At 40.2% G+C, this 25399-nt stretch overlaps 4 protein-coding genes across 5 annotated transcripts; 1 reads left to right on the forward strand and 3 right to left on the reverse strand.

Moving 5' to 3' along the window:
* Positions 1–66: 66 nt before the first annotated feature.
* LOC115038239 (R-spondin-3-like) lies at positions 67–2054 on the reverse strand. The gene is made up of 6 exons (XM_029497109.1): positions 1958–2054; positions 1575–1607; positions 1021–1212; positions 612–752; positions 366–512; positions 67–263 (listed from the first exon to the last, which is right to left on the reverse strand). Exons 1-6 carry the CDS (start codon positions 2052–2054, stop codon positions 67–69), a joined length of 807 nt encoding a protein of 268 aa, XP_029352969.1.
* Positions 2055–4230: 2176 nt separating this feature from the next.
* On the reverse strand, positions 4231–6443 carry cenpw (centromere protein W). The gene is made up of 3 exons (XM_029496852.1): positions 6274–6443; positions 6060–6173; positions 4231–5246 (listed from the first exon to the last, which is right to left on the reverse strand). Exons 1-3 carry the CDS (start codon positions 6358–6360, stop codon positions 5220–5222), a joined length of 228 nt encoding a protein of 75 aa, XP_029352712.1. The 5' UTR covers positions 6361–6443; the 3' UTR covers positions 4231–5219.
* Positions 6444–6713: 270 nt separating this feature from the next.
* hddc2 (HD domain containing 2) lies at positions 6714–10246 on the forward strand. Its single transcript, XM_029496175.1, has 6 exons — positions 6714–6803; positions 6941–7062; positions 7255–7357; positions 7599–7667; positions 7753–7891; positions 8012–10246. Exons 1-6 carry the CDS (start codon positions 6729–6731, stop codon positions 8155–8157), a joined length of 654 nt encoding a protein of 217 aa, XP_029352035.1. The 5' UTR covers positions 6714–6728; the 3' UTR covers positions 8158–10246.
* On the reverse strand, positions 8595–21878 carry tpd52l1 (tpd52 like 1). 2 transcript variants are annotated; one of them, XM_029496173.1, is made up of 10 exons: positions 21726–21878; positions 19040–19138; positions 16975–16995; positions 15571–15689; positions 15328–15476; positions 13941–14042; positions 11771–11785; positions 11154–11192; positions 10755–10815; positions 8595–10571 (listed from the first exon to the last, which is right to left on the reverse strand). In XM_029496173.1, the coding sequence occupies exons 1-10, from the start codon at positions 21739–21741 to the stop codon at positions 10449–10451; spliced, it is 744 nt and encodes a 247-aa protein (XP_029352033.1). In that variant the 5' UTR covers positions 21742–21878; the 3' UTR covers positions 8595–10448. The 2 variants fall into 2 exon arrangements, with proteins under 2 accessions (XP_029352033.1, XP_029352034.1); XM_029496174.1 differs by lacking the exons at positions 11154–11192; positions 11771–11785; positions 16975–16995 and having other exon boundaries at positions 8597–10571.
* Between the last annotated feature and the right edge of the window lie 3521 nt (positions 21879–25399).

The following is a 25399-nucleotide window of genomic DNA, read 5'->3' on the forward strand; positions in this document are numbered from 1 at the left end:
GTACAATTTACAATAAATTCCTCCCTGTAATTACCAGCCAGTAAGACATGCAATGCTCTCAGCTCACTACAGCATTCTTCGATTCTGTCTCTTTTTAATCATACACCTCCTGAACTCTGAGACATGTGGACAGGGGTCACCAGAGACACTAGGGGACTGCAGAACTTGTCTGGTACGCGTCTCCTCGCCCTTCCTGCAGGCCCGCATACTCCTTTTCTGACAGCATGGACCCCATTCACTCCATTCCCCAACCTTACAGTGCACTAGAGATCAGCAGCAGCAGATAATTAATACAAGGTAGGAGGAAAGAGAATATAAAAATCAGAAGTGCATGGTGGACGGTAGAGAAAGGGAATACCTCTCACCTTGGAGGATGCACTGCATGTGCTGTACGTCAGGCTCAAATCCACGTGGGCAAACGGGATGGCACTGGCCGTGGAGAGAGTATAAATCTGCCCTACACTTCACACACATGTTCCTCCTCACACACAACTCACAGCCCAGAGGGCACTCTGAGATAGAGGGACAAACATTTTACAATGTGCTGATATCAAGAAAAAGCCGTTACACGGGTATCACATGAACGACATGCAGCGGTGATGGTGTCTCACCTGTGCATTCTCGCAGTGCTGTGTTCGCCATCAGCCCATCTGGACATCTATTGTCACATTTACCTTGTAATAGAAAGTGGCCCTTATGGCAACGCGTGCAGAAATTTTCATTGAAGCAGAAAGCGCAGTCCTTGTTGCACCCTGCAATGGGAGTGAACCTCAGTCAGTGCAGAGCGGCCAGTGTCAGGACATCAAGAGATGTTGCTCTTTGCTTAGTCAGAGCTTCAAGCTTCCGAGAGTTCTGAACCAAATCAGCCAGCCAGCTGTTAGCAAACTGTGGCATCAATAACCAGGATCCCCACCAATGGTTCAATAAAATAATTTAATTGAGTCTTGTCTCCCTCAAGCTTTAGCAAATATTATTTAAAACATCCTTGCACCACTCCTACATGTGTGCACTGGTACCTACTGGTACAGGTGTTGAAGTGTGGTGAACGCACGCCATAGTGACCCCGTGGACAGGAGGACAAACAGGTGCCCCACTGCCTCATCCCATCCAACTCCAGGTGGAAGAAGAGGCGAGGTTTACAGGACAGACAACCATTCAGGGCTGAGCATGATGCACAGCCTGATGGACAGAGTCTGCTCACCGGAGAGCTACCTGCCAGAGGTAAATAAAGACATGAAGTGTGTGTGTGTGTGTGTGTGTGTGTGTGTGTGCGCGCGCGCAAGCATGTGCATGGGGGAGTCTGGCTACAGTGGAGCTGAGTGAATTTTATATTGTTCTTATTGTTGTGCAAATGAAATACTTCATATTCCATCTAAACAACAGACAGAGCCAATTAAATTTGAAGTGCACAAGTGGGTAAAATAAACTGAAATCTATGACCACATTGTTCCCGAAAGGAACACACTGATTGTCTCCACATGGAGCGTCTGTCTAGTGTAAGGCATATTTACAATAATCACATCAATACGTTGTAGTGTAGAAGTGGAGAAGACAAGTTCTGCTTGAATACTTACGCCTGCGTCGTAGATTGTTGGTGTTGTCTAGGCCTAATGGAAGATTCACAAAGTGTAGAATCCAAATTAATAATGGCATCCTCATTTTCCTTCACTGTCAGTATAACATTGATTGAGTCAGCAGGGACACCGTGCATCACATTCCAAATCCCCTGAAGTATATATTTTTTTAAATAAATAAATGAATATGAACTTCTCCACAAAGCTCATTCAGCTGGACCCATGTAGAGACTCCACTCCTGGTGAGACAGCAGTTGGGCGCACAAATATTCTCTCGAGAAAAAACCCCATGTGCATTCCATGAGATCACTCAAGCCGGCAGAACGCCACGAAGAATGCAAACAGAGGAGAAACCATCATGACAGTCGACACAGAAAACTGACATAAAGTTTGTTTGGGGAGCTGCTGTGAGATTGTCCGCTTCCACACTGACAAACACTCCCACGCTCCTCTTCTTTCTTGACCCTCCTCCTCATCCATTATCACATCCAGTCTCTTGCTCTTCACCAGCACACAGATTAGAAACTGACATGCGACTGATATGACACATTGAATTTTCCACGATGATATGATTGATTGAAAACCATGTAGTTTTTATCTAAAATTGAATCTTATAATTTTGTCCTTTATTAAAGGATGTCGCCACTGAAAGTTTTCAAAGAGTGAGCAACAGATGTACTTTTAAGAGTTGACTGAGTGACTGCACTTGACTGATATAAAAATTAGACTGTAAATTAAAATTCTCAAAAAGAAATCAAATTTTTTTGTTAAAAACATTCATTAATTTTTCATGCTTTGAGGATTTTTTTTTACTATTCAATACATTCCTTACTTTACACAATCTTCAGTGTCATCCACTGAAATGAAACAATCTGCCACAACAACAAGTGGTTGGTTCATAGTTCATATTTGAGGTGAGAACAGAACATTGCGCAAACCCCTCGCATCCTGGCACGGCCCAGAGGGCAAGTGTGTGACTGTGAAAACAAAATTTCTCATTTTTTCCAAAAAAAAAAAGAAAAAAGGAAAAAAAAAAAATGACTGAGCTTTTAAACCATGAAATCACAACATCAACTTTTTAGAATCTTGTCACACAAGTGGGATGAAATCCCAATGATGGAATATCTTAATAGAGCATCCAGTAAAGAAAAACTGAAACTTCCATGTACAATCACTTTCCCAGTTTAGTTTAAGATTCAAATTTGAATGTTTTCAATTAACACGAGTTCATGAAATGAAAACCAAAAATATCGAGGGATTTCACCACCCCTGAAGCAAGAAACAAAATTGGGGGCCTAGATGTGTCAGAAAGAGTCAATGATTCCAAAAAAACCACCACAAGGTGTTGAAAGCTTAAGTTCTCCAGAGGATTTGTTGTTTGGCATCCTGCTGCGCACTACCGCCTGTTATGGGAACTTTCTGGTTCTTCATCCGTTTCTCCAAAAACACATTTGAACTCTACAGTGTCCCCCCTTTTCATGCTGAAAACTTTTCCTGGAATTGGTTTTCCACTGCGATTCATGAACCTGTGGTCCAAAAGGTTTTCAGATTCAATCAGCTCTTATAGCATCAAAGATTCCTCGATTGGCAAAAGGGCCAAATTTAGTGATATTTCTGCAGCTCCCTTCTAAATGACTTTTCTGTAGAAAGAAATGAACAGACACAATAGCGCACACTTGAAACCGAAGAAACCATGTGCTCCTTATTATGAGAGGCACAGTGAGCTAACAAAATACCATCTCTGCCAAAGTGGACAGCCGTGCTTTCTTATTTCTTGGCTTGTCTGGAAAAATGTCAAAAGAGAAGTCAGCAGGAGATTTGCAGTGGGATAGGATTTTGCACTGGAGCTGATTTATCTGAGAGAGTCAGAGTTAGAAGGCACAATGTCAGACAAAGGAGTTGGACAGGCCCGCGCAGGCTGGTTTAAATTGTCAACAGGTGCTGTATAAGCGCACAAAGACTGAGCGGACGAAGCTAAGTGAAGAAGAGTTTTTCTCGTATACCTCAAAAACAAGAGTAAACCTAGGAGGGTAAAGAAACACCTCAGAGGAGCATTTGGACATGTAACTGTTGAAGAACAATATCTTCCATCAATCAACACCCAACAGATTTATAGATAAGATTGTGCCAGCAAAACACTTATCTTCAATGGGGGAGTGTGAAAAAGTTTAACTCTCTCCTCACTGAAAAGGACCACCTGGTATCTAGAGGGGAAACAGTTCAAACTTTGAGATTTTAAAGTATATGAAGAAGCATTATGAAATGTTAGAAGGCTCAATGATAACAACCCCCCCCCCCCAAAAAAAAGCCCCGAGTAGAGAATAGCTGGATAAAGTGTGATGAGAAAGGTGTGGGCAGGTCAGAATGGGGAAGGGCTCCACAGATCCAGTAACAGCCCCACAATCTGACTGCAAACATTAATATAGAAGCTCAGTTGCTAGGGGGCCAGATTAGATTCTTGACAAAAACAACATTAGAGATTATAGAATGTCTTTTCTGCCAAAAGGAAAGAGAAAATGTAAAACGAAACAGCAAAGTAAGCAAAGAACATAAGAGAATAGCAAGCAATGTGACCATGTATCTGTAATTGCATTCACATGAAACCATCTGAAAATTCTAATTCAACCACTGAAATCATACATTTTTGTATTAAAACATTTAATTGGCTGTTTCCTTTACAGATCACTCATATGTAAGTTGACTATAATACAAACCAGAAAGCAAGTCTTAACCAAGATCATAAAAATTTTGCACACTGTGTCACAAGGAAATTTAATAATCTCAATTATATCTTTCACATCTCACAAAAAAAGGCAAAATTCTTGCTGTGAAGAATCGAGTAGTGATGAGGAACGTTACTGAGAGTTCTTATGTTACCAACAACAACAACAACAGAAACAGATAACGCATGCAGAGGACTGAATGCAAGGATGACAGCAGAACCGACAGCGACAGACATAGTAAGCTGCAGTTTATATGATTGAAAGGGAAACTGTCTCTGTGCTCCTCATGGCCCTAATCACTGTATTTTAACTGCCAAGCCACCTCTTATATGTTCACAAGTCATAAGGCATGAATAGGATAGCATCAGAGTGCGCAGAAAATCTATGTAGTATTAAAAAAATGTGGAATTTGAAAGGAGACTAAGCCCACACTCAGCGAAGAAGCCCCCAGAGTATGCAGCTCAGAAAACTGAGCATGATGGATGACGAATTGAAATGGGATATCAAGAGATCTGAAAGTAGTAATGTTCTGTGAAACAGAACATTACACTTCAGAGCTTAAAATTCTCAAGATATGATAAATGTCTGCCTTTTTTTTGTTTTATGGTAAAAGTTCTTTCATCCAGTCTCAGATCCACAGAGGTTTTTCATGTCAGCTTTACGATGGCGGCAGCAGCCATGATTGTTTTAGTATGAGACAGAATTTCAAGTAAGTCTGATGCATTATAAGACTGATTATAAGTTTCTGAAGAATTTAATGAAGAACAGAGAGCAATTATGACGGGAAAAGACAGAAGCTGAGTATTTCCTTGCACGAGGAAAACAAGAACAAACAGGTAAATTTAGTAAAAAAAAAAAAAAATGCTGCTGGTGTCAGTAAGAATAATGTTCATACAAACGACAATGTTTAACTTCATTGTCTTCATCCTCTGGCTTTTTTCAGCACTTTCTATAAAAAAAGAAAGGGGGGGGCTTTTAGAAATTCCATTCCTTTTCAAAGTTGTAAGAACCAATAAGACATTTTATACTGATACTTATTTATACTTTTAAAATATAAATGTGAAATTAACCTGTACTTTATTTTAATTGAAAAAGAGGACCAGGGCCTGAATAAGCATCTCTAGCAAACAACATGAGGACTCAACTTCACTACTTTTCACCAGGATCTAATAATCTAATTAATACACCCTCTAAATTTATAGAGAAGAATTTGTGAGCACAGTTTGTTTCAGCACTCACTGATTACTTGAAAAAGAAAAATATACATGTTGGCTGCCGGTGGCATTTGCCTACAGGATATAATTCCCAGATATTTCCCATTTCTCTCATACACATCTAGCAGACTTTCCCAAGAACACTGTCAATTTATCAAGGAGGCATGAGCATGTCAAAGGATAGAAACGGTATGATAGTGGTATGCCTCAGTTAGTTGTAACAAAAGATCAGCAGAAACCTCTGGACTGAAATAACCACTGCGAAACACAGCAGTATAGTCAGTTCATCCAAAGGTTTTAGCTACTTAAATGAAACCCTTTGGATAGCTCACCGAACAAAATGAGCACATTATTGATCAAAGATCGTTGAGATATTTACCACCATGACCGATTTTTCAGCACACGCCAATAAAATATATTGGAATCAGGTGGTAATTTGTGGTTTTCTTAAGATACACCTGAGACATTTGACGCAACGTATTCGAGTTGTTTAACTCCAACCCGAAATGAATAACAACACAGTTAATTCGAGCCGCCTGTGAACTAACCTTGGAGACTGCTCTCACATGCTGAGCTCTGATCGTTGCAGACTTTTCTTCAAAAGCTTTGGCCTTCGCCTCCTCTGCCAGGCTGTTCAGAAACAATAATGTCAGCAGCTCAAGCTGTGGAAAAACACAGTCGACCCGATTGTTATTAAAAGTGACTAGCTTAGCAGCATTATGCGTAACCACGGTACTCAAATTCTTTGGGACGGTTTCTTACCATCGCTTCCGACGGCGATCCCACATTCATGTTCCTCTTCGTTTTGGTTTTCACGATACGTTTCAACTTCGGTGCCTTGTTCAACATTTTTGGCAGCTCCTCGGCACCTTCTTCTCTTCCCGGGAGACCAAAAAGTGTGTTTAGGTTTTCCAATTTCCCGCTTCTATGACTTCCGGTGTTTCTTCTTCGAGGCTTTTCTTTTCGCCTACGTCACCGCTTGTTGCGTTGCTGCCATCTGGAGTCGTTCTTATTTACCTGCTGTTGGTGAAGAAATTGTGCTGTGGCGTCCACGCCGATGACAAAATAATGTCCAGAAAATTTTTACTTCCACGAACAAATAAAAAAACTAGCTAAGAAAAATCTACCAAGGAGTATTTCAGCGGTGTGTCTCTGGGGGTGGTGTTTATAGTGTCCCCGAGCGGCCGGGGGCGGTATTACAGCGGCGGCGGACTGTAATGGCGACCTCGGTGAAGGCTGCAGCCGGTAACAGCAACATGCTGAAATTCATGAAACTAATCGGCCAACTTAAAGTAAGATCGGTTTCCTTCGGTTTCACACATCAAATTACGAATTAACTCTGGACCTTGACGGAATTCAGTTTGCCATCACAAAAGAAAAGGAAGAGTAAATGTTTCGGATTGTTTGTTGTGTGTTTTTTCACCTGCAGAGGGTCCCACGGACCGGCTGGGTGTACAACAACGTGAAGAAACCAGAGAGTGTGTCAGACCACATGTACCGCATGGCCATGATGTCGCTGACCATCACCGACCCCACAGTGGACAAAGACAGGTGAGTCACACCACTGTGTTATTTCATTTAACAACGTCTGAGGGAAGCTATTAAGTGCATAATCACAAAGAAGTTATTACCTACTGATATCATCTACCTCCCACTGAGCAAACGGTTGTTTAGCCGCTCCCTGTGTAATTATTAACATCCTTGAAGCCCTGACACTCTGTCTATGTACATCTTTAATCTCAGGTGTATAAGGATGGCCCTGGTTCACGACATGGCAGAGTGCATTGTGGGAGATATTGCGCCATCAGACAATGTACCGAAGGCAGAGAAGCATAGAAGGGAAGAGGTAAGAGACCAGCAGCACTGGTTATATCTACAGTCTTCTATGTTAACTTCATGAGTAAATTCAGCAATGCGTGTGATACATCTAATGTATTTCTGTATTTTTGTTTGGTGAATTAAACCTAAACATGGTCAAGAGTAACCATAACCATGTGTGAACAATGATGAAGGGGAAACAAATGCAGGAGATGGTTTATAGAAAAAAGACATTGCTGTGTTTAACCCTCTCACACCTTCTCTTTTAGGAAGCGATGACACATCTAACAAGTCAGCTGCCAGAGGAGCTCAAACAGGAGATTTTTGGGCTGTGGGAGGTAACAAGTTAAACTAATCTAACAGCAAAACTGAGATGAATTCAATTGAATGTTCTTGTATAACACACATGTATTGTATTTGTAGGAATATGAAACCCAGAGCAGTCCAGAGGCCAGGTTAGTGAAACAGTTTGACCTTCTTGAGATGGTCCTGCAGGCTTATGAGTATGAGGAGTTGGAGGGAACGCCTGGAAGACTTCAGGAGTTCTTTGACTCCACCAACGGTAAGTCTGTGGCCTGTCGCGTTTTTTCTTCTTAAATCAGCTTCTTTCATCTTCTCCATTTGTTCAATTGACATTTTAGTCATGACTTAAAGCTATGCAACTGTACTTACTCATTCTCAGGCCATTTCCATCACCCAGACGTGCTCCAGCTGGTGAGCTCTTTGAATGAAGAAAGGGGACGACACATGAATAAAACTGAAAACGTAAAAAATTCTGGGAACTCGCAAACAACTGGTGCAACATCTGTGCACACATTGCAACAGTAGCACACACATGCATACACACACTATAAGTCAGTGGATGGACAAGGATAATGGACTGGAGGGCCGCAGGGTCATGTGACCTGACAAGTGAGTGGATATGGGGCTTTGATTGTTGTCTGCAGTCGTTTTGTTTTTCTGGTTCACCTCAGTGTGTGCGTTAGATAAGTTCAGTGCTAATGGAGATGTAAGTACATTGTCCTGAGGTTTAATCAATGTTGTCCTGGAAAGTACAGTATCACTATCTACCATCATCTGCGCTGAAGACGCTGACAGTAACTAATGTAAAAACGGACTGATAGAGTACCAAGATAATACTGTTAAATGTTTCTAAAATGGACTGCAAATGAAGTCAAACCTTTCCAGATAAGTCTAACATATAATCACATCAGGATTAGTAATTAATGAACTATGCCATCATTTTCTATACATAAATCTTTATTGAATGTTTAAAATCCACTGACAAACATGAATTATATGGCCAGTATTACATGCAGGGGTTATCCACCAAAAAACTTTGCTGCTGCACCATCAGACCTTACTGTAGGAGCATTGTCCTACTTCCAATAGTGTCAGTCATTTTTTCCCATGCCATCTTATTGTACAGCATGTAAGAAATATCAATTGTTGATGGTGGTAAAAAAAAAAATGGCATTCTCAACTCACAGCTGCTGCTGAGAAAATGCCCAACATTATTATAAGTCATTTTTAAACCACAATTTCAAGACGTTTGACGTTCAGTTGTGTATTATTACTGTACTGTTTCAGTGGATCAGGATCTGTGATAGTTTTTTCATTATATAAACATCACTTCAGTTTTAATGTATTTTATATTGATACATTGGCCATACGTGATTTATAATGCTGTGTAATTAACTGTATGAATGCAGGTGAACCTGGGAAACAGTTATTTTATTTGAATGTCACAGTTTATTGTTTTGTTAGTTTGAGTAAAAGCTTTTGTGGTAAATACAATTTGATTTAAAGCCAACATGTATAAAGCCGAAACATGAACAAATATATTTTCCAATGGCAGACCATTTATTCAGCATTTGCTCTGAGCTGACGGTGTTTTCTTGCAAAATCTTTCAGTTATTTGACTGTCAAGATGAAAATACATTTCAAGGACAAACTAAATTAAACAAGTAGTGATCTAGGTTACCCTCTTTCACTGAATCGAGGTCATCTAGTTCTTGTCGCAGTTGTCTTATTGTCTGCAGAGAAAAGTGTGTACAACTGTATTTCTTTTTTCTATTTCCAGCATCAGATTGTTATTAGGTAGACAGTAACAAGGAAAATTTCATTACATTTATACAAAATGTTGGTTTGGACACAGAGCACCTTTTACACACTAGTTCCATATTGTGAATGTACTGACTGAAAATAATTGCCATTTGTGTAATCCAACATTATTTTAGCTTTTCAAAACCTGCAGACTCCCAGTTAGAGCAAGATGTCCTGTCTTTGTGTAAAATCATTTAAACAATTATTTCACTCAGGAGATAAGATTGGGTTTTCAACATCATGCCATGTTTAAACAAGTAAGAGGTTGAGTATGTAACGAAAAAATTATCAAACATGTTTCTAATAACATAAAATTGTAGTTTTGTAATTTTTGGTATGAAAGTTAAGAGTAACAGTGTGACACTATGGCTTGGATTACTGTAAAATGAGTTGAACATCTACCAAGTTTCCACATCCTAAGAATTTGCAAAGTGAAAGAAGGAATCAATAACCTGTTTTCTGTATGAGAGATTCCAGCTGGGTCTTTCTCTTGTGATGACAGGAAAGCAACACAAGCCAACACTCATCACAAGTGACAGAGATATAGAGCAGAAACAATGGGGATTGGTTCTTCCTGCCTCCTGGACCTGATTTTAAATATTTTCAATCCTGCTTTCATGCAATTATTTTTTGACTAAGACTTTGCTGATTGTCCACTCAAACCTTTTCTGATCAACAGTGGTGTGGTCTGTGGTGCCAAAGGATGGCAGGTGACATTTGTCTGTCTTGAAAATCCACTAAGATATGAGCAGAGCCCTTCAGTAACAGAAATAAACCAGCTATAAACATGGCATGGTTTTCATCATCTAGGATTAAGATTTTAGGGGTTATAGGAAATCTCATCAATGTGTTAGTAATTTTGATAGTATATTTAGAATCGTTTGCAAAACATGTCTCCACAATTTCAAATAAAAGTATTCTGTAACAGTTTCAGGTGGGTATATGACAAGTCACTGTAATACAGCAGTGATAGAGGTCCCGTTTCTCAGTCCTGCCTTGTCGTCCGGATACAACTAACACGGTCTCTCAGATGTGTCCATCAAGTTGTTTGTGGGCATGTCCTGAGAGCTGGCATTCGCTGCAGATGAGAGGACTTCTTCAAAGCTGCCGCTGCTCGCTGTATTTCCAACTTTTGTCTGATAGAACATAAAAAATAAAAAAAATAAAAAGTAGCACAACAATCTCAAATCACTTTCATCACCAACAAATGTGTCATTATCCTGGCTGCACCACCATTATGCTGAGAAAAGACTCAAGGTGGCAGAGTTTTATAGACCAACACTGTCAGGCATACACACAAACAGATATATACTGTTTACCTTGATAGTGGACACTGTGTTCTCTACTTTCTCCTCAAAAGATTTGAAGCTGGGTGAGTTTCTGTGGAGGGAAAAAAACAAAAACAAAACTTTACTATTTAAGAACCTTTCACTTACTTTCTAAAACACACAGATCAACAACATGTGCCAGGCATTTTAATTCTCATTGTTTTATCAGTGTCAAGAGAGCCACATGATTACAATTTAATAAAAAGCCAGTCATTAAATAAACATTAACAAAAACAGCACATTAATCTATACAAGCAATGTCATTTAAGTTGATGTGGATTCATATTAAACTTGATGTATTGTATAAAAAAAACAGCATTGCACATGGAAAAGCATTCAAAGTCGCAGATATACACACAGTACGACACACAGGAAACACATGCTGGTTACCTCATGGTGGGCATACTCATAGAGTGTCTCACAGAGTAGCTGTTCCCAGAGAGTGCAGTAAGAGAGGAGTTAATGATTAGCACAATGATGGAATGAGAGACAAAGCTAAAGAGGAAGGACAAAGCAGCAGGTACAAACTAGTTGTGTGAGGAATCTGAGTGTAGCTAACAAACTGGTTCTGTGAGGAATCTGACTGTATCAGCTTCAACACTGACCCAGACATTACGATGCTACATCTTTGGTATGATACAAAACAGAAACTAACAGTTCATTTCAATCAGCTTCATCAGTCTCAAGTATCAAGGAATGAGTTGTTTAAAAAAAAAAATAAAAAAAAAATCAGTTAAGACTATTAACTTAGCTAATGGAATTTCCAACTTAAGGAAAGTTTAATGACACCTTGTTCACATGATTAACTGAGACTATTTATTTTTCTGACGTTACACAGACCAAAATCTATTCGTAATGTAATTCTGTGCTGACTGAGTACTGCAGTTGAGCACGACAGCAACACCTACTCAGCAGGACTCAGCTGACTGATCTACACTGCACCAACCACTTAGAAATCTACTGAGATAAGGAACAACTAATCAGACATAATCAGCTGTGAGTCTTACCCTATGGAGGTAGACCTTGGAAAGCATGGAGGAAGATGGTAAACAATTCAATTCACTTTCAATTCATTCATGCCATTTCTGTTAGTAATACTAACTTAATTGCCACTGATACGAATGCAACTTATACAGTTTATCAGTATAGGTCACCACAGGGAAGAAGCCCCATCTGTTAGAGGAAGTAAACTCGAAAAAGGGAACAACAATACTATGATCCTGGCTGTAATCATTTTACTGAACACCACCACACAAAAACAAAAAAAAAAATCTTCCTTCACATTTCAGGAAAACTCTAAACTGCGCGCACACACACACACACACAGCAAAGATGAAGAAAAGATGAAGTTGTTGCAATAAAATAAATTACACAAATTAACACAACACAAACACTGTTGGGAAACACAGCGGCATAGTGGCACTGTTGCCCCACTGTTGCCCCACAACAAGAGGGTCACGGGTTCGGTTCCCAGGGCTGGGGCTTTTCTGTGTGGAGTTTGCATGTTCTCCCCGTGCATGCGTGGGCTTCCTACAACTACTCCCACTGTCCAAATACATGGATTTTTGGGTTAATTGTTGACTATAAATTGTCTGCAGGTCTGAGTGTGAGTTGTTGTTTGTCTCTGCATTTTGGCCCTTTGATGGACTGGCGTTCTTTCCAGGGTGTAAACCGCCCTCATCCAATGCTTGCTGGGATTGGCGCCAGCACCCCCCGTGATCCGGAATCAGATAAGCGTTATAAGATGAATGAATGAGAAACACTGTTTCAGATTTTTCACTGCAAAATGATGACAATATTTCATCTTTATGGTTACTTTGTGCATGAAAAATTTGTCAAATGAGTCGGATATTTATAAATTGTTGCACAAATAATGCGATTATTATCATGAATTGTTCACTGATAATAAAACCAAAATATATAGCAGGATAGTGGAATAAAGACATGTTTAGGCAGTCTGCTACTGTTTCCTTTGAGAATCAAACTTGAGACAAAATCAAAATGGTTCAGCGGTTCAATATTGGAAACAGTTACTGATGAAAAAATATCACATGCAAGAATACACTGCAAGCATATCCACAGAAGGAATTTCAAACATGTTCACTGTATACAAACCAAGCACACATACCTTCGTGGGAACAGTAACTCTAGACCAACCATGCTGGAACACATCAAAGATAATGCATTGTGCTTCCTCACCATTATCCACATACCAAAAAAACACAATAAGCCATAGTTTATCAGGAATTGTCAAGGCACATTTCATCTTTTAAAATAAACCCAACATCGAACCAGTCACAGTCTTTCTAGGTCAATGCTGAAAGCAGCACTGTCACTATAAATAACAGCCTTGAAGTAATTATAAAAATGATGTGCGATTTTAAACACAACAGAAAAAGATGAGCTAGCATTCCCTGTATGTTTCTCCCCTCAGCTTTGTTCCCAGACCTCTCCTGCACATGCTGGACACACACTGCCACGTGCAGGGCCAATTTGACACATAACAAGTCACTTGCGCCCACATTGTGCTGCTTTCTCTTGTCACCAAACACACAAATGCTCTTTTCATCTCACACAGAACAATACAGACACGTGCCCAATTTGTTTTGTCAGTGTCTCCAAGAGAAAACACAGAACATTAGAGAGTGAGATGGTGACAGGGGAGGTATTCTTTGCCACAGAAAGAGGCTTTAAGTGGTCATGCATAATCTGGAGACTATCTGGAGAGAGTCAAGAGTCAAAACTCAAGGGTGGACGGCACAAATTAAAAATGTCTGTGTGCTGGATAAAAAAAAAACAAAAAAAAAAAAAAAACGGGCTTCCAAAAGTGTTCGGTGGGTGGATTGTCTTGAACTGGTTTGGCAGATAAGTTGGAAAAGGAAAATTCACAGCCAGAGTTTCAAACACATGTGCGGGGTTAAATGATGTTTGAAAGACTCTGGGACTCTGGCCACAAGGGCACAGATGATAATTAAGAGATTCAAGAAGCATTTATAGTATGCGTGTGAAGGAAAAGAGTCAAAAACAGAAGCAATTAGTGCGTTACGGAAATTGAGGTTTGCTTTAGATTAATTATCCTAAAAAATCTAAAATAATCTTGTTAATGTAACGCAACACAGACGGACTGCTGACATTAGTAAAAAGGTCAATCTGTGAGGAAATGATGATATTTTGCACCTCATGTCTCCGAACTTCCTGGTGATGGCGGTGCCCAGGGTGCTGAAGGCTGCTGAGGTTTTCTGTCCTGCTGTGGACAGTGTCTCTGATGTCTTCTTGTATCTGACGAAGACAAACAAAGGTGCATTACGCATTACGCAGTTAACCTGCTCTAATTCAGCATTAGAGCAGTATGTGTGCAGATGCACATGAATGGCACAAACAAACAAACCTACAATATTTTTTGCCTCAGCAAAAATCTGTGTAAATTTGGGTGAGTTGCTGCACAATTGCATTTCTTTGTTAACCATCACTCTCATTAGAGATGATTAAGCCCAAGCAACTTGTTTCATCTCTTATGATCACTCTGCATCAAATTTGATGGTTTCATCAGCTTTTCAACTATACGTCGTTAATACTAATATATTACAGAAAGTCACATTTCAAGAAAAAAATCTATTCTTCTGTTTTACTAAACATGATGCCTGATTTACCTTTATCACTAGTATCATTATTATTTTTACACCTAAAAATATAATCCCCTGTCCCTTCAACACTTTGCATCTGGGTCATAAACTGCAACTTTAGCCAATGATGACTCTGTATCACTCCAGCTTCTTGCTCTCCTGTGGTCACACTGGTTCATTATAGATGAGGATGGAGGCTGAGTGTGTAAAAAGATCTTCAGGCTCAAGTGTAACAGGATAAGAAAGGAGGCGTGCAGAGACGATCCTCTTGCTCTTCTCTCGTCTCTGTGTCAGGACAAGAGCTCAGTACTGACTGCCAATTCAGACAATTTTATTATTTATCTTTCTAGATTAAAACATATTAACTCTTCAAATAAGTCCCATCCTGAAATATGCCTCTGTAATGTAATGCAATACATCACAATAATAGATGTCCAATTTTATGTAGTTCTTTTGAATTTAGCATGAAAAAGTGAAGCTGTTCAATAACTTGTTGGTCTGCTTGGTTTCAAAATGAAAATGTAGAGAGAGGACTGGGGACAGCATGTGAAGCTAATTATGCTGTCAGGCCAAAAGTAGCCTTTAGCGTTGTTTGGTATGTTTTTAATCAGATTCATGGTGTCTGTTACAGTAAACAACACAGTGATAACAACTTGCTTCTGTGCTGCTTATGCCTTTTTAATTGGATTTTCTGTCTCTGTTCCTCGGTTTGTACAACAATTTTATAGATAAATAAAATACTTTACTTTCTGCGAGTCCTTTCAAAGGGCATCTAGGTTGACTACAACTGCTGCTGCTTTTACCAGCACTCCCGTACCAATGGACACAAATGCACAATTTGTCCTTTTCACTTAAAGCCTGGAGACTCATCTTTTGTCTTGAAGCTGTGTCATGCAGGTCCACTCTCATTTTCTCACACAAACTCGCACGCAGTTACTTACGCCGTGGAGCTCTGCATGTCCTGCCAGCCTCTGCTGAAGTTGCTTTTCAGCTCACTCAGAGGAGTGATGCCCAGTTTCTGCCTGAGTTCTATGTGCTGCTTCTCTTTGGATGACAAAACCTGCTTCAGTGTGTTGATCTCCTCTTCTAGCTGGACACACACGGGAAAAACACAGAGCTTCTCAAGTGGCACTTATCCTTTTTATGCCTTTGTACTGTGTGAATGTGTTAGTGTGTATTCATACTTTAGCCAGTTCTTGCTGGATTGCTTCTCTCTCTTCCTCTGTCATGATGGGGTTGTTTAGGTTGACCTCTGACGCCAAATCCTCTTCGGCTTCTTGCAGTGGCTCAGAGTCCAGAAAACCTGCACAAAATATTTACACACAAGTTGAGATATTCATTAAAGTACACGTGAAGGAATGGGGGACACTGACATAAAAAGAACCTGGATGAAAACGATCATTTGATGTGGAAAAAAAAAAAGGTTTTTGGTTTTTATTGAGATGTCCTTGATACAGATTTCATGTTTACAGAGAGGGATGGTTGTACAGTCAAATGCTTCTCCTCCAACGAGCATCTACATCAGTAAAGTGGCACTTCAGAGAAAAGATTTATTTTCTTTTCTGATAGTCCCTGTATTTCTTGTGTGTGTGTGTGTGTGTGTGTGTGTGTGTGTGTGTGTGAGTGAGAGAGAGACTGCTTCTGTTGACACTTATGTAATCTGTGGCTGCAGCCTGTAGGGCTCTAATCTGGATTAACTGATGTGGATTATCTTGCTTTAACTCTACTGACTGACACTACACACAGCCACACACATACACACTAACTCACAAACACAAATAAAGAAAGATGCTTTCCGATGTCTGACAGCAGTGTAGAATTAGTTTTTGCAGTAATTGATTTTAGTGGTTTTCTTGGGAATAAAGGGAACTTCAAGGGAAATGGAGGCTGTTACGTAAAACTAGAGTTTGTTTTCATGTAGAGTCTGAAGATTTAGGAAATCAAAGATCCAATTTATGCAAATTAACATATACAAATGAAATAAATCCAGTCAGCATCAGAAATTCTTGTAAAACATGTTTTATGAAAAAAGAAAGCTTTAGAAAAGAAATCTTAAGAAATAGCTTGTTGTTGCCTCTTACAGAAAGTTTGTGTGAATTACACTCTATACTTAAATCTCCTACATTCAATATCTCTCACACAAATTACACTACCATACCCACAAACACAGCCCACATTAATTTGCTGTTGATCCACCATTACAAACCCAATTCAAACAGAGATAATCCAAGTGTCTCTATGAATGAAAGTGAACCCTGACGCTTGTATACTGTCAGCTGCCTCTCATACATGATGCAGTAGATGCATGCAGAAGCTGTCATAGAGATTATTAGAACACCTACAGACTGAATAATGATCCACCAGCACACACCAGTGAGATAGGACTGAAACCAAAACAATAACATGAAGGCAACTCATCTTCTATGTGATTAGCCTGATGTTTTCGTCAGACAGGCACCACATAAACCGGGAAATGCAAATACATGAAGCCCATAATGTCAGCGTAGTTGCAGTGGACCTGTAAAAGTCTTTGCATGCTACATAAATTATCCCACAACACTCATAAGAGATATGAACATCTACTGTACCTGCTGTGAACCGTCCCCTATCTTGATGAGGCCGCATTATAAGACGGGAGAGGACAGAGGAAGGTTAGCAAAGACAATTTGGTAATATCAAAGCAGACACTAGTTTGGAATCTAAGGTTAAAAGAGGCTCAGCAGCACCACATGTTAAAGACACACAGTCAGCACAACTGCAGTTAATAGCACTTAACCCAAGCACAGCATGCAGCGACACAAGTCAGATCTGTCTATAGCAGGGGGCTACTTCTGCCTGAGCTACACAGCAGCAGCACAATCTGATTTTCTAAACCCCTGCAGCTCAGATGGAAGCTTTTCAAGTCTAAGTGCACTGAGAAATCTGATTATTTGTCCATGTCCACACAGCCATGAGGACCTGAAAAATGTCACGAAGAGCACCGATTTAAATGTTTTCTTCCCCAGTACATTCAGTGTTCAGCCTTCATTGAGTGTCAGACAGAAAGGTTTTTGAGAGTCACATGTGTTATAGTTTGTCATTTTTGGAAACAAAAGGCACACTGTGTGAGTGAACATACAAGAGGTCATGGTTAGTTTTTAAATGTCATTCGCACTCTTATGATGAATAGTGGCCACTTTGATGGTATGAGAAGAATGCTGAACAATAACTTAACCCAATACAGGTCAACTAGATTTTTAAAGAAGGACACAAAGTGAGCCACGGTCCTGAGATTGTGCAACTTTCTGTATCACAAATACATATAACGGCTCTCTACTACACTGCAGGGATGGGGTCAGTCAAAGCTTAATTCTAAAGCACTGCGGAAATCTACAGTTCAGACTCTTACTATTGTACAAAACATCAGGTCTGACACTAGCCACATTGGACTATAATATGCCCACAGTGTGTTTGCAGATTCTTGAACTGCAGTGTTTAATTCCTGCAGGTTGCCAGGAATTGACGTCTGTGTCTTCAGTGGCAGCTGTAGCTGTAATGTGGCTAGAAGTTCCTACAGAAGTCAGTCATGATGTCTGACCAGAGTTATAGATTGTCTACTCTATGGGCTCTATTCTTGTTCCTCTTCACCTGTGCTGTCCAGCTGCATATCCCAAGTAGTGGACATATACCAGTTGTCAGAGTTGGACATTGATGTTTGACCCCAGCGATCCTCCCATGGTGGTGAAGTTTTACCCCATTCTGTGAGGTTTTCCCTGTTTTGGACCTCAGGAGTCGAGTCATTCCCATACGAGTTCCGTTTAACCGACTCCTCATCAGAGGGGAAAAGTATACCCTGATTCAAACCTGAGCATAGTAACAGTTAAATACATTTTCAACAAAATAGAAACAGCTGGCTTCATGATATTTTTCAAGCTAAGAGTTCATGTGAGCTCATGTGAAACTGGATTTACAGCAAATAGGAAGTTTCAGTTAACAGGGAGAGTAAAACCTGGTTGATAGGAGAAAAAGCTCAGCTGCTGGAAATCTGTGGCTGACTTTGTACAAAGAAAAATAAAATCAGCCTCCATCAGTCATTACATAGTAGTCTCCAACATAACAAGCCAATCATATTTATATACCTGACTTTAATCTGCACAAAGCTATTTTTAGGTAGTAAACAAAGTGCAAACACAACACAGCCATACAGTACCAGGTTATCACATTACAGAGTCAATGTGGTGAACATGCAAATTGTTGGTAATTTACGGGCATGCAGCACACAAACACAGCAACAATCAGCAACTTTAACACTGATATTTAGTGTGATATTTAGTGTGATATTAGAGTGATCTAAATGGGTTTCTATATACTTTTGACTGGCTAGTTGTTAACTCATGTCCTATATTTATGAAACACGTGGCCATAAAAACATTTGGTGCTGGTAATGCACACTGGAGGCATCTGGGATTTTTCACTGATGGCAGCGGCTTACTGCAGAGGGAAGCTTGGATGAGAACAGAGAACTTCTTTGTCAGTCAAAGGATGGCAAATATCAATAAAACACCTGCTTTTATGTCACTGCCCGTAATGTGGTCAGCAGCGGTTTTCTGCTTCACACCGTTCAGTGTGGATCTGTAGGTTTTTTTTTTTCCCTGATCTGGGAGTTAGTCTTACCCTGCTCTCCCTTGCGTGTGGTTGAGTTAACCCATTCCTCTCCAGGACCCGTGCTGCCCCAGTCCACCACTGCTTCACTCAGCACACTAGAGTACAACTCTGCAGCAGAGCAAGCCAGCAGGGCAAGAGGAGACAAGAACAGTGGTTATATTATATACTGCCACACGATCTGGAGTTGAGTCACTGTCCACTCCAGCCCTGCCAGTAAATTGAAAATAGTTGAGTCTATTTTTTTCAGGAGTTTTGTCGCAGGCAGCTTCTCCAAGTCTGCACTTCCACAGGAAGAGGAAATCTGATGTTTGACCCTCTGTTGCACTGAACTGAACTTCTTTGAGCTCTTCAAAGATTTTTCAATTCTTGTAAATTAAAAAGCCTGGTAGCAGATTTGTGCATCTCAGCGTTAACAATGAGATCTTTTGTACCTTTAAAGCAACTAAGCAAAAAATATTCAAGGTTATTGAGCAATCTAAATACTTTGGAAACTGATGACATCTCACTATACCATACTGCTGCCCTGCATGAGGAAGCAGACCAGAATCACCCCTGTGTTTTTTCAGCAGTAGTCATTTCCTTCTACTTCCATAACTTCACTTGTGGGGCAGTAAACAGCTTTCAATGTCAAACATGGGCATGAGATCATTAAGTCAATATCATTAAAGTGACAGGTTTGTATATATTCAAGAAACACCATGCCTCAGACTCCATAGCACCTTCACTTTCTTAGGACCTTCAAGGGTTTATTTCTGGGAGACTCTTAAATGACACTCTGGTCTTTTTCTCAGACTGGTTTGCAGTTTACACACTGGAAGGAGGCTTAACAACTATTCTTAATGTCTCAGAAATCCCAGTCTTTTGCTTTCCTTCCTGGGTCTTCCCCTCTTCCTTTTGTCCAGGCTGAAATACCTTAGGTCACAAGATTCCCATTTAGCCCAGTGGTCATGTGGCTATGCTAAATCAGAGGCCTAGGGACTGTCATATGGCTGTAAAATCAATCCGAGCTAAATTGAAGGCGAAGCTGCCTGCAGTATGGCCTAATGGTACGAAAACTGTACATATTATAGAGACACCTTTTTAGATAGTACACTGTTGCTTTTTTTTTTTTTTTAAGAGTTTTTTTGTGCTGCTTCATCACTGGTCTCAAAGCCTCACACCTCCCTGATGGCTATAACAGGTACCCATTCAAGACTTGGAGTGCAAATTGAAGCAATTTACTGCCTGTACAAATATTTTCTTCACTGACTTCACCCATTTAGAGCTACTCGAAACATTTGTAAATAATCATTCTAAGTCAAAAAACATTGGGTGAACCACAGTGCAATAAACTCAAACAAGAATGTCACTGTTCTGAAAATCAAGACAATGCATACAAAATTAGTACCATTTCACAAATAATCTAACTAAATCCAAATCAAGATAAACAGATTACATGTTCATAAAGTCCCTTTACAATTAAAACATTTTTTACAAAGGCAATTGATGAGATATCTTAATCAAATTTGTTCAATGTCCTCGGTGGTTATCAGAGTTTTTAAATCACATTGCATTTTTGTATTTCAGGTACCTTGTTGATGAAATAGTTAGCAATAAATGAACCCCTAAAAAATGGCTACTCCTCAAGAGAAGGCGCAATGAGTATTGTGGTTTAATTGAAACAAAATCAGATACGCAGACTCAGCAAAACTACAGAATTAAGTATGGAAGATCATGGTGGGCTGCATGTTTGTGGGTTCCCAAATCAAACATTCCCAGACCGGTGGATTGGAAGGGATGGCCCGATTCCCTGGCCACCTCATTCACTCCCCTGGACTTCTTTCTGTGGGGTTATGCTAAAGATATCTAAACTGACCTAAAGCAAGAGATCACTGATGGTGTTGACGAGGTGATGTTACAGTGAACATGGCAAGAAATCAAGTGTCGTCTTGATGTGCTTCGTGCAACTAATGGTGCCCATGTAGAGGTGTATTCAAATATGCAAAGAACAACAACAAAATAAACCATTCAAAATCTACTAATTTTGGAATAATTTCCACGTACTTGTCATTGTTCATTTGCTTTTGTAATACATTTTTTAAGTTGTAAAGAGATCTGATGGACGCCCTGTATGACTTAAAGGTCAAGCCTTCTGGCTCCTCATTTAGAAGAACAATGCTTGTGGTAAAGGGAAGCTTTTCATCAATAAAAGACACAAATAGATCACATAGTGTCTGAAGGCTTTAAAGGCAGTGGCCGTGTGTGTGTGTGTGTGTGTGTGTGTGTGTGTGTGTTGAGGGGGGGTTAACTGATTTCTGGGTGTTTGGAAAACTGGAAAACTTTGCTGACACATTAAACCAGCAGGCAGCCCCTGAACCAGGAAACAGTTTCCTCTGTGCTGCCTTCAGTAAAACAGAAAAACACACCAACTACACAAACACCGGCTGTGTTGATGCATGAAACATTAAGGAGGACAACACTTTCAGGTTTAAACGGCTGTAGTCAACACAGACCCTAACAACAACAAATTCTCACCACCAATACGCTTATTTTTCCTCCCAGTATTTAAATTCGTTCGGTCCAGCCTCCGTTTAAATGGAGCCGACACTCAACAGCTCATTATCAGATCAACAGCGGACAGACGAGCCCGGCACCGACCGACTCCTCAGTGGGGAAGCACAAGTTTCCTGTCGGGCGTTGACGGACAGGCACTCACCTGGTCGGCTCTCCATCGGCGGCGGGCAGGTGAGCTTCCCCCTCCGGAGCTCGCGGGACTCAACGGGCTCGGTGGCGCTCGAGGCACCGCTCCTCAGGTCGGTGCGCACTGACCCGGGAGTCCTCCAATGTCACGCGCCCGTCCGGCTCCGTGGGCGGAGCCTACTGAGAGCACGCGCCGGTGAAGCCTGCGCTGTTTGGCGGGCTGATTCGCGTCGTTAACAAACTGGACGTATTTCATGTAAACAGCGGAAAAAGCCTCTCGTAATTCCTTTCCACTGAACTTCAGACAGCAAAAATAAATGTCAGCGGTGGAGGTGAAATGTCTTTTGAACAAAAACGCCATTGGACCACATACGAACAATAAAAGGGACGTTTCAAAAGTTCCGTTTTTCTTTCGCTGATTGGGATTATGCAATAATGAGTATGTATATGTATATATGCAAGGTTTTCATTGTTGAATTTTTTTCCAAGTTTTTTTTTTATATAAAAACGAATTCTCTGTGCTATTTTAATGAATGTGGTGATATCAAAATAATTTACAGGCTGGGTTGGCAATATTCCCAGTCCCCATCAAGTTGATGGGATGGGGGCAGTAATATCAGGTTAATATCAGCAGGGGTCATAAGAGTGCCACAGGAACCAGAAACACACAGACTATCAGCTTGATGGAGACTGGGTTTCTGTGGCACTCTTATGACCCCTGCTGATATCAAACTGTTGTCACAACTGCTGTTGAAGAGAGAAACAGGTTCTCACGCTCTCACACACCAGGAGACATTTGTACAGAACATCACAAGGACTCGGTTTGGCATGTAACCCAGTTGAATTTATTCTCTGTCTGATCCTCAGATGAAGTCATTTTTTGTGGCTAAGTGAACAATGATAATATCAGCAGACATGTCTAACTGTGGCAGCAGGTGGAGTTGTTGGTGCAAACAAATGTAACATTTCTTTGAATAGAAATATCACTGAAAACAAAGCTGCGTGTACATATACATATGCTGCCATTTTCCCAGTGAGTACACATCTAGATAAGGAGCCCTATCCTGATGTTACTCATAATAAACCACAATCAAGCAAACCGAATATCCACAGATCTCCTGGAGTGAAATAACCTATTTGTACCATCCCTAACTATACAATGACACATCCTGTTGGTATACTCACCTTCATCTACAATTGAATAAGTGAGCTTAGTTTGACACAGTGTCAGTTTAACTTCTGAAAAATATTATCTGTATGTATCTAATACAGTATCTGGAATGTACTGAATATACCTAATTGTCGTACTTGTACACTTTAAAATTTGGTTTAATCTTTTAAACTCTACCAAAAACAGAAGTATGGCTCTACTGCCTCCCCTGCGCATTGGGGTAACAGACCCACAGCAGTGGTTCAATATACTTTCCTCCGTGTGTATGGGTTCTATCTTCCAATTTTTATGCTTTGCCTTGGCTTTTCAAAGACATAGGTAGATCAGGGATGCTCTGATTTTACTCCTTCTTGGTGGAGTCACAGAGGGGCCTTGAACCACAGGATGGAAAACCCTGATCTATTGTGGCTGTGAAGGCACCATTGCATATTTTTGCTAGTATCACTGGGAGAGTAATACAAATAAAAAAGGCCAGGAGCATTAGCCAGCCAATACACCACAGCAAAGAAAGATCAATGGTTAAATAACTTTCATATCACAGACTGAGTTAATATGAAACATTTTTTGCATGTAAAGCTTGAACCAAATAGTTTAAGGTTTAGATAAATGTCAGCAATATGCAGTAATGCGGCAGTGAGACAAAGAAGTAATGGCATTTGAAATGTCTTTACATTGCAGCACGTGAATAAAAGGGTAAAATCAGATATTCATGAATAACTGTGACTAACAACACCCCATTAGAAAAGTCATTTAGTAGCTAAACAGATGGAACCGATTCATATTGAGGTTACTATGTCAGAGCCAAATTGTCAAATAAATCTGACTATAAACTTGTGCTTCCAAGAAGCCTCTTGCATAACGCAACCAAACATTAGGTATCTGATGAAAAATGTGAATGATTAATCAATTATCAAAGACATTTGGCAATAATCGAAAGATCAGTCATTTCAGCAGTGATAAACTACACACTACAGGGCAGCTTAATATATTGTTGCAAATATGTGTTCATATCATGGAGAAAAACATCCTGTAGTACATACACCTAAATTCACTCTGCTGATACACTTCTCTTTGCCAAGGACAAATATCCGTCACACTTTTGTCAATAGAGCAGAGAATTAGGCATTCAACATCTCAGTGTAGAACTAGCTGAGCAGTAAGATAAATATGTATGTGATGAAATATTGTCAGTCAACATTGATTTCAAAATTTTTGTTTGGCGCATAAAATACACATTCAATATCCCAGTGTGGATTCATTGACACATATTTTTTCTTCCCAGAGTCAACCCCTCACCTCCACAGAGGGTTTACAGCATAGCTGAGTGAGGCTGGAAAATGCAGACAGCATTTGCAACACTGAGATATTTGGACCTCTTTTGAGACTCCAGTGTCCTTTATTTCCTGGGATTAAACATGGTTGCTAAGCAGCTGTGGGCAAATGTGTCAGGAAGCATTTTGAATCAGCAGTGCTTTTCAGCAATATCTGTGGCACAGCTCATGTAGTAGAAGAGCTCTGGGTACAGTGAAGAGGAAATAAGAGTCCCTGAGAGTGCATTTAAACCCAGATTCAGGACTTCTTATGGCTACTGAAATCAGTGTGTCCTTAAGGAAACTTGTGAGCAGTTGACTGTATTTGACAGTTGTTGTTTAGGTTTTTTTTTATTACTCCAGGTGCAAAAAAAAGTTTCAGATCCCTGGGATAAGGCCAGGCTAATCACTTTGCTCTCCAACATGTCCCACATGCATGAACATCAACATCTTAAATCCTGGATCTAGCAAAGCTTCAGTGATGAAACGTGCCGTGATGAAACCCTCAGTTTATACATTCCACTGGTAAGTGCAATGGATTTAAAAATGCGCTGACATGAACAATCTACAGATGACCCCTTTAAACATTCATTATTCTATCATTCCATATCTTGTCTTCACTCTGCTGTGACATTCCTCATGTGCCGACAAATTGTGCTTTTCCTTATCTTTTTGATTTCCAACAGCCTCACCATGAAAATGTCTTTGCCAATCCTTCATGAAAGAGCAACATAAGAAAAAACAGCTCCATAAGTGGGATGGTAAAACAAAATATCTGTGACTGATGTACTTGACCACAGTGTGCACCACAGATAGCTCTGTGTTATTTTCATAGATCAGAGGCTCATCAAGTCTCGGTGGCTTTTCATGGCTGAGTGGCAATCACTGCTCCTATGGATGTTGTTAGTCCACCTATATTTGAAACTAAATCTTTTTGCACTGTTACTGTCAGCTTCTCCACCTCCGCTCCCAGCTGAGGTCAGAGGGCTGCAAATCCAGTAAATGTAAATGTATTTATGTACATTCCCAGCTAACACAAGATGTTTGAGCAAAGTGAGAGTTCAGAGGATGGAAAAAAGCAACAAATAAAATTGGGGCACGGCAGCTGGGAGGAGAGGATAGAGGGATAAAGCTAGGACAGCGAGCTGGCAGCTGCCAGGTGACGACCTTTAAAGCTCTTGTAAAGCTCCTGTTCCCTGGAACCATGCC

The sequence above is a fragment of the Echeneis naucrates genome, chromosome 24 (genome assembly GCF_900963305.1).
Source record: "Echeneis naucrates chromosome 24, fEcheNa1.1, whole genome shotgun sequence".
Taxonomy (NCBI): domain Eukaryota; kingdom Metazoa; phylum Chordata; class Actinopteri; order Carangiformes; family Echeneidae; genus Echeneis; species Echeneis naucrates.